Here is a 10455-nt window from a genome sequence, read left to right on the forward strand (position 1 = left end):
CAGAAGAATAACCTTGAGAGTACAACACTCGGCCGTCATCTCCCGGTTGATTGGCTGACTCCAGACGCGCTATAGGTTGCCAGTGCAACGGCCGTGTTTTGCCTGCCACAATGGACTCGACCAGCTCCTCATCCACTCACAGCAAGTCCGCTGCGAATCGTGGGGTATGTTTATCTGGGCGCAATGGAGATTCAATCAATTTAGCCCCCGATTGTGTGGTCCAGCTGATCTAGATTCAATGTGAGGCCCGCTGCGATTGAGATGCATACGTACTCCGGACTGCCTTTGTTTACGCGCCTGCCTGGTCTTCATCCCGCCTCATTACGTGCACCACCGCGCTGACCACCTCTTATTATTGCCGTTGCTGCTTCTTCTTACGGTTTGCCACGCAAGAACTTCAAGACCGTCATCGAGACCTGTCACTATTTCGGCGTTGTCGCAGATGCTGGCAGATCCATTCCTCGCTTGAGCTATCTAGATCCTGCGATCGAGCGATCGACAGCCTCTAATGTCTCACAGCTGGTTTGACTACCGCACATTTGCCCACTTCGCTCGAGTCTCGTGAAACTCTCCATGGATGGTCGCTCTCGTCGACGGTCCCGAGTGCACAGAGCAATCGGCGCCAACTCGGTGCTCTCGCTTCTGTGCATCCTACCTTTTGTCAGTCTCGCCTCAGCAGAAATTCCATATACACCTTCCAGTCTTCTATACTCGTCACAGCACAATGCCTCGTTCACCTATCTGTTGCGGACAGTGGGAGGCAGGATCGAGTTCATATCGTTAAACGTGTCGGAGAAAGTCGATACAAACAACCCATCCTATACAACACTGCTCGACAAAGCTCCATTCGATAGCAACGATGCGACAACTGCTTATGTCCCTGCTATCGATCAAAATGGCGTGATCAAGGTTTACGCCGGTGACTGCTGGGGTTCGGCGACCTCACCTATGCTATGGACATTCGAACCTGATTCCGGCAGCACGACGGGGAACGGGACATGGGAGAGGTTTTCGGCGCAAGGATCGGGGAGAAATGCAGGCACGAACCCGAACTTTCTCTCAGCTGGTTTTGCATATTCTGCTTCAAACACAACTGAAAGCACCCTCTTTGCTTTCGCTGGAATGTGTCCTTACCAAAACGACGACAGCACGTTCTGGACGTCAGCTGCAAACTACTCTCAAACAATGACCGCTCTGGTTCCCTGTGAAAAAGGAAATTGCTATCAAGCACTTACCACCGGCGACAGAGCACCTCCAATCCCCGAGGCAGGATTCACCATCACCCCCCTCCAGGCTACTTACGGATACGCCGAAGGTGAGCTCCGGCAACAACAAGACTTTCTTCTCGTCGGTGGGCATACCCAACAAGCATTCCTCAACATGTCAGAGCTTGCCATATTTTCAGCACCACAGGACAGCTGGAGTTTCGTCACAGTGGGATCCGTGGCCGACACCTCACGAGCCGACCTTGCCTTTCGCGACAATCCACTTATTGAGCCTCGATCCGGTCATACCGCAGTCCTCTCGTCTGACGGAAGTAAGGTGATTGTCTTTGGCGGCTGGGTGGGAAATACAAGCGTAGCCGCAACCCCACAACTCGCCGTCCTTGATATAGGAGCAGGATTCGCCGGCTCAGGCTGGTCCTGGAGCATTCCATCAATGGCTGGAGGCCCTGAAGGGCTCGGAACATTCGGGCACGGTGCAACAATGCTTCCCGGAGGAGTTATGATGGTTGCAGGAGGATACAAAATACCAAAACTGTCAAAAAGAGCTGGAGTCGGGCCAGAGATTAACTCGCAGATCTACCTTTACGATGTAGCCGCCGATAGTTGGGCGACTGCATACAACAACCCCTACTTTGACACCACCGCCGCCGAAGCTGTTGATACTTCTACAACTCCCGAGTCAAGCTCCGTCTTTTCCAAGAAGACCGGCCTTGGCGTTGGAATTGGTCTCGGGGTTCCCGCTGCGGCTGCTCTTGTAGTGGGCTTTTATTATTGCTACCGGCGAAGGGGAAAGCGCCGAACGCGGGATAACGAGATTCGCAAGCTAGCTCTTGGGGCTCAAAGAGCCCACTTCTGGGGAAGAGGTGACTCGGAGCAGGCTAGCAGTATCCGAAATCCTTCTATGAGACAGTCGGTCAATACCGACTATCCATGGAACAGCAACAACAAACCACGAAGTGCCGGAAGGACACATGGTTGGAATGACAACGGTGACACAGCTGCGGAGCGGGCTGGATTGCTAGGGGATATTCACGTGCCTAAGAAGCTCAATCGGCCAATACTCAACGCCGGATTATATCGACCTCCTTATAACGACTATAGGAGAGGCGACACCGCCGGAGTCATCCATCCCATTGACGAGCGCGAGGAGGATGAAGCGGCAGGAGATGGAGTCGAAAGGTTCCAAACACACGAGACCGCTGATTCGGTCGCAACAGAGCAAATGTTTGTCACAGCTCGAAACACTCATGTGGATGGACCTGTGGGCGAAAGCATTACAGCCAGAGATGGACGTTTGTCTCCGGACAAGGACGAGCGGACATCATCAAATCTTTCCAATTCCTCGGACAAATCAGCCAAGTCAGCTGCAAAGCGTGAGGCTCTGCCCGGTCACAACAGGGAAGCCCTTCGCAGTCAAGACAGCTCGACCTCAGGGAATTCGTCCTTTGATAAGCGCTACTCATCCGAGTCTTTCTCTACTGCCCACTCCACAATGTCACAACGACAAGCAGAAGGCGAATTCCTTCTCCGGGACGCGGACGACACTGAGCCATCACGAATGGCAGGGTTATTGAGCAGCAAATCAACAACGTCGTCACGCCCGAGAGCTGCAGAGTGGATCGGAGGCATCAGACGAGTATTATCTGTATCTCGACGGCGGCCTTCCGTCATGGAAGAGCCTACATTCGTCTCTCGAGCTTCTGGCATCGACAGTGAAAGCTCCGCAACTGGCACCCACACGAGCGACGCCAATTTTCCACGAAGATCAGTCAGCGCGTCGGCAGAGCTCTTTAGGCGTAAGCAAGGTGCCAGAGACTGGGGTGTAGACAACAGGGTCTCTCGCGATACAGGATTCCATTCGGCCCGTTCTACGCGTGATGACTTTGGACTAGATGGGCATATGGATCCTGTCAGTGACGGAGAGTGGGATGTCGAGGGCGCTGCTGAAGGTCGACGGGTACAGGTAACATTTACCGTACCAAAAGAGAAGCTGAGGGTCGTGAATGCCTCGGCAGGCGATATGGACGATCTATCAGTGAACTCTGTCAGTCGAAGCAACAGCTCGTCATGATGTCTTCAAAGCAGCTTTCTTGGTAGAGGCTGTTTGTGGGTAGGCGACGGGACCGCTTCTATACTGCCTTCTTCTTGCCTTTAGCCCTTTCTCTTGGATGAAGATCCCAGCCTGGTGTGGTCTTTTCGGATTCTTGTTTCTGTTTTGGCTTCCTTTCTCTTCTGACATGTTTTATGAGACTGTTATGTTTTTCTACGATGTTGGCTAGCGGTATGAATACCCAGGAACGACTGTATGAATGAGAATGAATGATGATTAGACTGGACCCTCCCGTTTCTACGAAATGGGCACGTATTAAGCATCCGAATCCCCGAAAGTAGCTTTCTATCAACGCTAGTACACCAGAATAATTGAAAAAGGGTTAAACTTTTAGCAATCCAAGCAAGCAGAAACGTAATCATAAAAACGAGGTCTCATATCTGCTTTTATTCTATCTAATAATCAAACTTTAGTTTCCCCCGGTCGTAGGCTTAGTAGGAATCGTCTTGGGCAGCGGCGGCAACAGCGTCTTCGCGCTCTCCCTCGCATACTGCGCAAGCAGCGAATCCATAATCACAAGCGCCGACATGGCCTCAACAATCGGCACGGCCCGGGGAACAACACAAGGGTCATGACGGCCCTTCGCCTCAAGCGTGCCCTCGCCAAAGTCGTACGTAGCCGTCTGCTGAGCCTGCCCAATTGTAGCGGGCGGCTTGAACGCAACGCGGAAGTAGATGCTCGCGCCGTTGGAAATACCACCCTGGATACCGCCGGAGTTGTTCGTCTTTGTGATGAGGCGCTGCTGCATCTTGCTTTCTGCGCCGAGTTGCGTGTTGACTTCAGAGGCAACGAAGGGGTCGTTGTGGATGGAACCGGGGACTTCACATCCTCCGAACCCGGAGCCGATTTCGAAGCCCTTTGTCGCGGGGATGGAGAGCATAGCGTGCGCGAGCTGAGCCTCAAGTTTGTCGAAGCACGGCTCGCCGAGTCCAACGGGGACATTGCGGATTACGCAGGTGACTGTGCCGCCGATGCTGTCGCTGTTGTCGCGGTAATGCTCGATGACCTTTGTCATGCGCGCTGCGGCGTCCTCGTTCGGGCAGCGGGTTGGCGCGAACTTGTCGACTGTTTCGCGGTCGATGTTCTCGATCAGGGATAGGAATTCGGGGTTCGTAGACGGGGTGGGGTGTTCTGCGGTAGGGGGGAATAGGTGCTCGTTGCCGACGGAGGAGACGAAGGAGACGATTTCAACGCCGTGTGAGAGGCGCAGGTACTTTTCGGCGATGGCGCCGGCGGCGACGCGGCCTTTACTTATTAGTTTTGGAATATCATTGGGTAGAGAAGGGTAGTTTACCGATTGTCTCGCGCGCACTGCTCCGGCCACCACCGCTGCTGGCCTTGACGCCGTACTTCTCGAGGTAGGTGAAATCCGCGTGGCTAGGGCGGGGGTACATGTCCATCGTCTTGTTGCCGTAGTCCTTGGGGCGCTGGTCCTCATTGCGTACGATCATGCCAATGGGTGTGCCTAGGGTGACACCAAACTCGGTTCCGGATTGGATCTCGACGCGGTCTTTCTCGTTGCGCGGGGTTGTGAGGGCGCTCTGGCCGGGGCGGCGGCGGGTCATTTGAGGTTGGATGTCGTCTTCGGTAAGTTCCATGCCGGGAGGACATCCGTCGACGATGCAGCCGACCGAGCGGCAGTGGGATTCACCATAGCTAGTGAGCAGAGTCGTTAGAAAGTGCTGTTGAATGAAGGGGTTGGAGACTTACGTGGTGACCCGGAAGTAATCACCCCACGTTGACATGGTGGGCAGGGAATTGAGAGCTGGATGTGCGGTTGGGGGAGATAAATTAGAGTGGTGGTGCTGTAGATGAATCCAAGGATCCCAGAGTATAGCAGATCAAGCCAAAAATAAGATCAAGGAGGGGTATGACTCGGTGAACATCTGATTCTCAAAAAGTGACTCGATCGCGGAATCTTTTCGGCCAATGAGTGGAAGCTCAATTAGGCTTAGCGTCCGTGATCGGAAGCCGTGTACTGTTATGTTTAATACGATACAGACCATAAATTACAGCTCCGGACCTGACAGCTTCGCCGATATCAAACAAAAGTTCTAGAGCTACGCCTTACCTCGTCCTTTTCCTTCTTAGATTCTATCAATGCTTCTCTTCCCTAGAGCCTCACGCTGGAAAGCTCCGCGCTGTAGGAGGAGTCTTGGACACATCTTTGTCCGGTTCAATTCCGCATATACCTCCGACCACTTTGCGCACCTCGCGTCTCGTCCGGCCTCTCTCCACCAGATCTACCAGTCTCTCTCAAACGATCCCTATGTGAACCTTTCGATCGAACACTTCCTATTAGAAAATGCGCCGCCCGAGTCAGCCATTCTATTCTTATATGTCAACCGACCGTGCGTCGTGATAGGGCGGAATCAGAACCCTTGGCTGGAGACGAATCTCCAGAAGCTTGATAACGATCGCGAGAATGACGACAACCCCAATGACGATGCGATTTTCGTGCGCAGACGCTCTGGCGGTGGAGCTGTCTTTCATGATGCCGGCAATCTGAATTACAGCGTGATTTCACCCCGGACAACGTTTACAAGGGACAAACATGCGGAAATGATGGTGCGCGCATTGCATCGCGTTGGAGCAGTCAACACAAGAGTCAATGATCGACACGATATCGTGATGCAGACGGATATACCGCGAAAGATATCTGGATCGGCGTTCAAGCTCACGAGGTTCCGGGCTCTGCATCACGGGACGTGTCTGCTTGATTCACCAAACATCAACGACCTCGGCTCGTATCTTCGATCCCCAGCTAGGAATTACATCAAGGCAAAAGGTGTTGAGAGTGTGCGCTCTCCGGTGGCCAATGTGTCTTCTGCGTTTGAAGATGCTCCTGCCGGCTTCTCAATTCAGGCGGTCATTGCCAATGTCATGGAAGAATTTGCGCAACTATATCAGACTAGCCCGGATGCGGTTCGTCGAGCCCAGCGTGCTCATGCTGTTGAGCAGGAACTCTATGCTGGTAATGACTGGGTGGCCGGGACTGTCGGTGATTTCGAAGCCGATGCAGTTCCACAGATCAAAAAGGGCTTGGACGAGCTGAGGGTGAGACTCGCCCCGGATTCTCTGAAAACGACTAGCTAATGAGAACGTCCAGTCTCGCGAGTGGAAGTACACGCAAACACCCCAGTTTACGTTTTCGACGTACCCAATTGAAGAGGACCCTCGGGAAAGACCAGCACTCCCCTCGTCACTTCCTCCTTCGGTGAGATTTCTACTTATCATTCTTGCCCACTAGATTCGATTTCTAACGAACATCAGACGCGAGTATTCCTTCGCTTAAAGCACGGTGCTATCATCGAAAGTGAGATCTCCATGTCCGACGACCCATCACTTGCCGCAGACCAAGCTAGTCGTGTCCATGAAGCCTTGTACGGGCGGAATTTGCATGAGCTGCACTCTTCCCACTGGACGGACATCTTGCTCAGTCGGTTATCTACGGAAACGCCAGACACCGCACGCGAGCTCGCCAAATTCATCGCCGGCAAGCTCGGCTCCTAAAATGGACCGTAGCATAGATAGTTCTTCAGCAAGGATGACCACATGCAGGTCGCGCTCGTCTTCTTAATGGCAGTTATCAAGAGGCTCGCCTGGGCAAAGCTGACGTGCGTTACTCGCTCTCACAACGGACTAAGCATATATCCGTCGGAAACCCAAGTCCTGGTATTCTTCATGAACACCATTGGCTTAACTCCCCGCGCGGAAGTGGCATGCACATATGACTTACTAGCGCCTAAACGAGGCGCGGTCATACCAAGAATCGCGAAAAGAGAATGAATCCAATAGCCGGAGTGGTTGCATTGCAATTTTCATTGGATGCCAGACTTGACAACGTCGCGGAAACTTGCTTTTTCGCAGAGCCTTGCGGCAGACGCACGATATCACGCAGCCATCTGCTCGTATCAATGAGATCCCAGTCTGTTCAGCCCCGCGAAATCCCTCCCGTTCCTACTGGTTTCACATTGAGAACATGAGGGCTTTTTTCATCACACACCTTATGCATGTTTGCTTAGTTCCACAGGCTCGTCTTCCAACATGTTCACTCGTCTATCCGGCCATTCGTTCATGAGTAGTTCTCGACAGCTTCTTCGCAAAGGGAGCGTAAAGATTGGTATTGACAGCCATAATTATAAAACTCATCATTTCTCCGGAGCAATCATAGCCATGTTTGATTGTCCCACCTGGGTTGTACTTTTCTAATCAATAATTTATCCTCGTCATCATGCAATCTATACCAACGTTTCACAAAGCGGGCTCGACAGCGAGCGCTTCACGAGTCTCAAGTTCTAAGATAGACTTTCGCGGCTCAGCAAGCAATACAAGCTCCCGCAAAACATTCTCCAGGATCCCTACAGCCACGCGGCGTGTTTCAAGCAGTACCGACAGCAGCTTTACAGAGCGATCTAGCCTTAGCACCATCCGTAGCCTAAAAGGAAAGCAACGCGCTCAGGAAAATCTGACGAATGATAGCGAACTCATCCAAGAGATCAAGACGCTTGAGGGATATAAAGCAAAAGCAATTTCGGCCGAGAAACAAACGACCTCACTTGTCAAAGAGAACAACAATCTTCAGTATGAGGTCGAAACACTCAGAATTCTGTTAACACCACTCGAGGACGAGATCGGTAGCCTGAGACACAGTCTGGGTGAATCCGAAATCCGCTTAGGCGAGCAGGAGAGGCAACAAGCCAACGAACAAGCAAGGGCAGACGGCCTAGCTTCTGAGCTAGAGGCCACCAAGGCAAAGAACGACAGATTCATCACAAACATGCGGCATGCCGCAGAGCAATTAGAAGCGAGTCAGGCAGAGCGGATCGAGTTGACCCAGCAGCTTGAGGCAGAGAGGGCAGCTCGAAATGCTGACTCGGAGTTCCTACAGTCTCAGCAACAAGAAATGCAGGAGCAGCTGACGGCGAAGCAGAAACTTGAATCCGAGCTTCAAGAGCTCAGGCCCGCGCATCAGCGGGAACAAAGACAGAAGCTGGAAGTAGAACAACTCTACACCGAGATACTTGATGAGCGGCGAATCCTTCAAATGCGCTGCGACGACCTTGACGGCCTCGTGGAATCGATGTGCCGGTTCGGAGAAACACTCCAGGAGATCAAAAAACGCCAACAAGACATCAACACTCAGATTGCCACTCTCAATGGAAGCGTGGAGGTAGAGCGAGAGCAATTGAGGAGAGACCATCTTGAGGTGCTAGCGCAGTACAGATCGCACATTGATAATATCGGAGAGCTTGAAGTGAATTACATCGACCGAATAAATGTTCTCGAGGGCCATATCGTAACGCTTCAAGAGTTAATCCAGGGAAACAACCACTCTCATGAGACAGAATTCACCCGGGAAGCTTCATTGATCGATCGGCTGGAGGGTTTAATCGAAAACAACAACCGCTGTAAGGACGATACCCTCGACGAACTCCGCCCTGAACTCGCGGAGGCAACCACGGCAATGAATCTCTTTTGCTCGCAGCAGAGTCCACAAGCTGAGCGCCAGGAATTGAGCCCACCAAGCTCGTCGATTATAGCTCTCTCTAGCTCTCAAGCTACTGACAAGAGAGGCTAACAGCAAATTGCTTTTACATACGGAATGTGAGGACCTGTGAATTTGACGCCGAAAATGACCGCTACTGAGGCCGTAAACGGCCGCATTTTTATCTGTAATTCCCAATCAAGGTCTAGACACCAGGATTTATTCTTGAACTCGACTAGGGGCATTTGACTTGAGAGATCTGAAAACAGGGACCTCTTACAGTTGACTTGCGCTCGCAAACATTAAGTTTCCACCTTACGCTCTCGAGTTCTAGAACTGTGGAAGAGATGAGTAGTAAATCGCTTCAAGGGCGAGATACAAAGCAACAAGCGCACTTGTCCGGGTGCAATAGCTGCCTAGCAAAGTAGACAAGATGAGGCAGATAGATGCAGAGTTTCAATAGACAAGAGTCGCATTCTCCATCAAAACAAAACATTCAACTTCGCTTAGATCGGCATCTATCACTCGGACCCTTCGATAATTTTCGGAAAATACGACATGGTAGAGGTGGCCCTGAAACTCTAGTAAAGATATCAGTCAAGCTATTCAATGGGCGATAATAAAATTACCTGGATGAGCCTTCTGTGGCAATCTATTAGTGAAGTCAAGAACAATGTATTGTTCCATCTTTGCTTGCTCGATCATGCTGAAATATTGTCCATTTCGTTCGAACCTTTGCATGTGTTGCAAAAGCCTATCACGGTCTCTAAGAAGCTCTATTCCCCACTTCTTCTGGGCGACGAGGAAGTCAGTTGTGCCACCCTTGGTACCCGCCTTGATCACAAACTCGGGAGATATAATGTCGAACTTAGGATACCGCTAGGAACGCTGGTTGGATATTAGTCAGCGCTTGCTCAGTCTTTTAGTCAGCTTACCCCTATTTTGACTGTATTTAGTGCAGTATCGTAGCTAGATTGAATGAATCAGACCTTCATATACTTCGGGTGGTGTACCAAATATTACGTACGTGGCGAAGTTCGACAGTTATGAGCCCGGCACGCATATAGGACTGCTTCTTCTGCTTCTTTCGACTATATTGAAGCTATTCAGACCTACCTTCTCCGAGAAAACTACACCGCGAACGATGAATTGACCGTACCAACCCCTGAATCGAAGCGATAACGCATCCCGAGACGACAACGTCAACATTCGATTGAAGCGATAACGCAACAACCCAAGAGACGATAACGTCAAGCCATGGATACCGGCGCTGCCACGAAGGTCTCAGTCATCCTAAGTTCAAGGGATGACTGGCGCGCTTGGTATGACAACATAAGAAGCCTTGCGAAGGCACGAGATGTATGGGAATACATCAACCCGGATACCAAGAAGGAACAGCTACCAAAGCTACCAAAGGAACCAGAGATTCCGGATATCGACAAGCTACCAGAACCACAATGGAAGATCCATATGCAGTTATGGACAGCTCGGACAAATAAATATGAGAAGATCAAGCGAGGACTTGCAGTGGTCAATGAAGCTATTCGCGGATCGATAAGCACGCTGCTTATTCATCATATTTATGGGAAGGAGTCAGTGTACGATATCCTGAAGGCTTTAAGGGTTCAATT

At 51.3% G+C, this 10455-nt stretch overlaps 5 protein-coding genes across 5 annotated transcripts; 3 read left to right on the plus strand and 2 right to left on the minus strand.

Moving 5' to 3' along the window:
- The first annotated feature begins 303 nt into the window (after nucleotides 1-303).
- BDV14DRAFT_184913 (uncharacterized protein) lies at nucleotides 304-3561 on the plus strand. The gene has a single exon (XM_073770584.1). It carries the CDS (start codon nucleotides 574-576, stop codon nucleotides 3295-3297), a length of 2724 nt encoding a protein of 907 aa, XP_073622292.1. The 5' UTR covers nucleotides 304-573; the 3' UTR covers nucleotides 3298-3561.
- On the minus strand, nucleotides 3562-5217 carry BDV14DRAFT_184914 (bifunctional chorismate synthase/riboflavin reductase [NAD(P)H] ARO2). Its single transcript, XM_073770585.1, has 3 exons — nucleotides 5047-5217; nucleotides 4631-4992; nucleotides 3562-4581 (listed from the first exon to the last, which is right to left on the minus strand). The coding sequence occupies exons 1-3, from the start codon at nucleotides 5079-5081 to the stop codon at nucleotides 3746-3748; spliced, it is 1233 nt and encodes a 410-aa protein (XP_073622293.1). The 5' UTR covers nucleotides 5082-5217; the 3' UTR covers nucleotides 3562-3745.
- Nucleotides 5218-5401: 184 nt separating this feature from the next.
- On the plus strand, nucleotides 5402-6985 carry BDV14DRAFT_12923 (putative lipoate--protein ligase). Its single transcript, XM_073766062.1, has 3 exons — nucleotides 5402-6393; nucleotides 6446-6553; nucleotides 6610-6985. Exons 1-3 carry the CDS (start codon nucleotides 5437-5439, stop codon nucleotides 6847-6849), a joined length of 1305 nt encoding a protein of 434 aa, XP_073622294.1. The 5' UTR covers nucleotides 5402-5436; the 3' UTR covers nucleotides 6850-6985.
- A 363-nt stretch (nucleotides 6986-7348) lies between these two features.
- Nucleotides 7349-9174, plus strand: BDV14DRAFT_12938 (uncharacterized protein). The gene has a single exon (XM_073766068.1). It carries the CDS (start codon nucleotides 7571-7573, stop codon nucleotides 8915-8917), a length of 1347 nt encoding a protein of 448 aa, XP_073622295.1. The 5' UTR covers nucleotides 7349-7570; the 3' UTR covers nucleotides 8918-9174.
- BDV14DRAFT_184920 (uncharacterized protein) lies at nucleotides 8897-9659 on the minus strand. The gene is made up of 2 exons (XM_073770586.1): nucleotides 9454-9659; nucleotides 8897-9405 (listed from the first exon to the last, which is right to left on the minus strand). The coding sequence occupies exons 1-2, from the start codon at nucleotides 9563-9565 to the stop codon at nucleotides 9281-9283; spliced, it is 237 nt and encodes a 78-aa protein (XP_073622296.1). The 5' UTR covers nucleotides 9566-9659; the 3' UTR covers nucleotides 8897-9280.
- Between the last annotated feature and the right edge of the window lie 796 nt (nucleotides 9660-10455).

The sequence above is a fragment of the Aspergillus stella-maris genome, assembly GCF_047715825.1.
Source record: "Aspergillus stella-maris strain CBS 113639 unplaced genomic scaffold BDV14scaffold_106, whole genome shotgun sequence".
Taxonomy (NCBI): domain Eukaryota; kingdom Fungi; phylum Ascomycota; class Eurotiomycetes; order Eurotiales; family Aspergillaceae; genus Aspergillus; species Aspergillus stella-maris.

Coding starts and splice junctions, on each gene's coding strand:
- BDV14DRAFT_184913 (XM_073770584.1), top strand. CDS start 574: ATGGATGGTCGCTCTCGTCGACGGTCCCGAGTGCACAGAGCAATCGGC.
- BDV14DRAFT_184914 (XM_073770585.1), bottom strand. CDS start 5,081: ATGTCAACGTGGGGTGATTACTTCCGGGTCACCAC. Junction 4,993..5,046: donor GATTACTTCCGGGTCACCAC/GTAAGTCTCCAA, acceptor TCTGCTCACTAG/CTATGGTGAATCCCACTGCC. Junction 4,582..4,630: donor CAGTGCGCGCGAGACAATCG/GTAAACTACCCT, acceptor TAATAAGTAAAG/GCCGCGTCGCCGCCGGCGCC.
- BDV14DRAFT_12923 (XM_073766062.1), top strand. CDS start 5,437: ATGCTTCTCTTCCCTAGAGCCTCACGCTGGAAAGCTCCGCGCTGTAGG. Junction 6,394..6,445: donor AGGGCTTGGACGAGCTGAGG/GTGAGACTCGCC, acceptor GAGAACGTCCAG/TCTCGCGAGTGGAAGTACAC. Junction 6,554..6,609: donor CCTCGTCACTTCCTCCTTCG/GTGAGATTTCTA, acceptor AACGAACATCAG/ACGCGAGTATTCCTTCGCTT.
- BDV14DRAFT_12938 (XM_073766068.1), top strand. CDS start 7,571: ATGCAATCTATACCAACGTTTCACAAAGCGGGCTCGACAGCGAGCGCT.
- BDV14DRAFT_184920 (XM_073770586.1), bottom strand. CDS start 9,565: ATGCAAAGGTTCGAACGAAATGGACAATATTTCAGCATGATCGAGCAA. Junction 9,406..9,453: donor GCCACAGAAGGCTCATCCAG/GTAATTTTATTA, acceptor TATCTTTACTAG/AGTTTCAGGGCCACCTCTAC.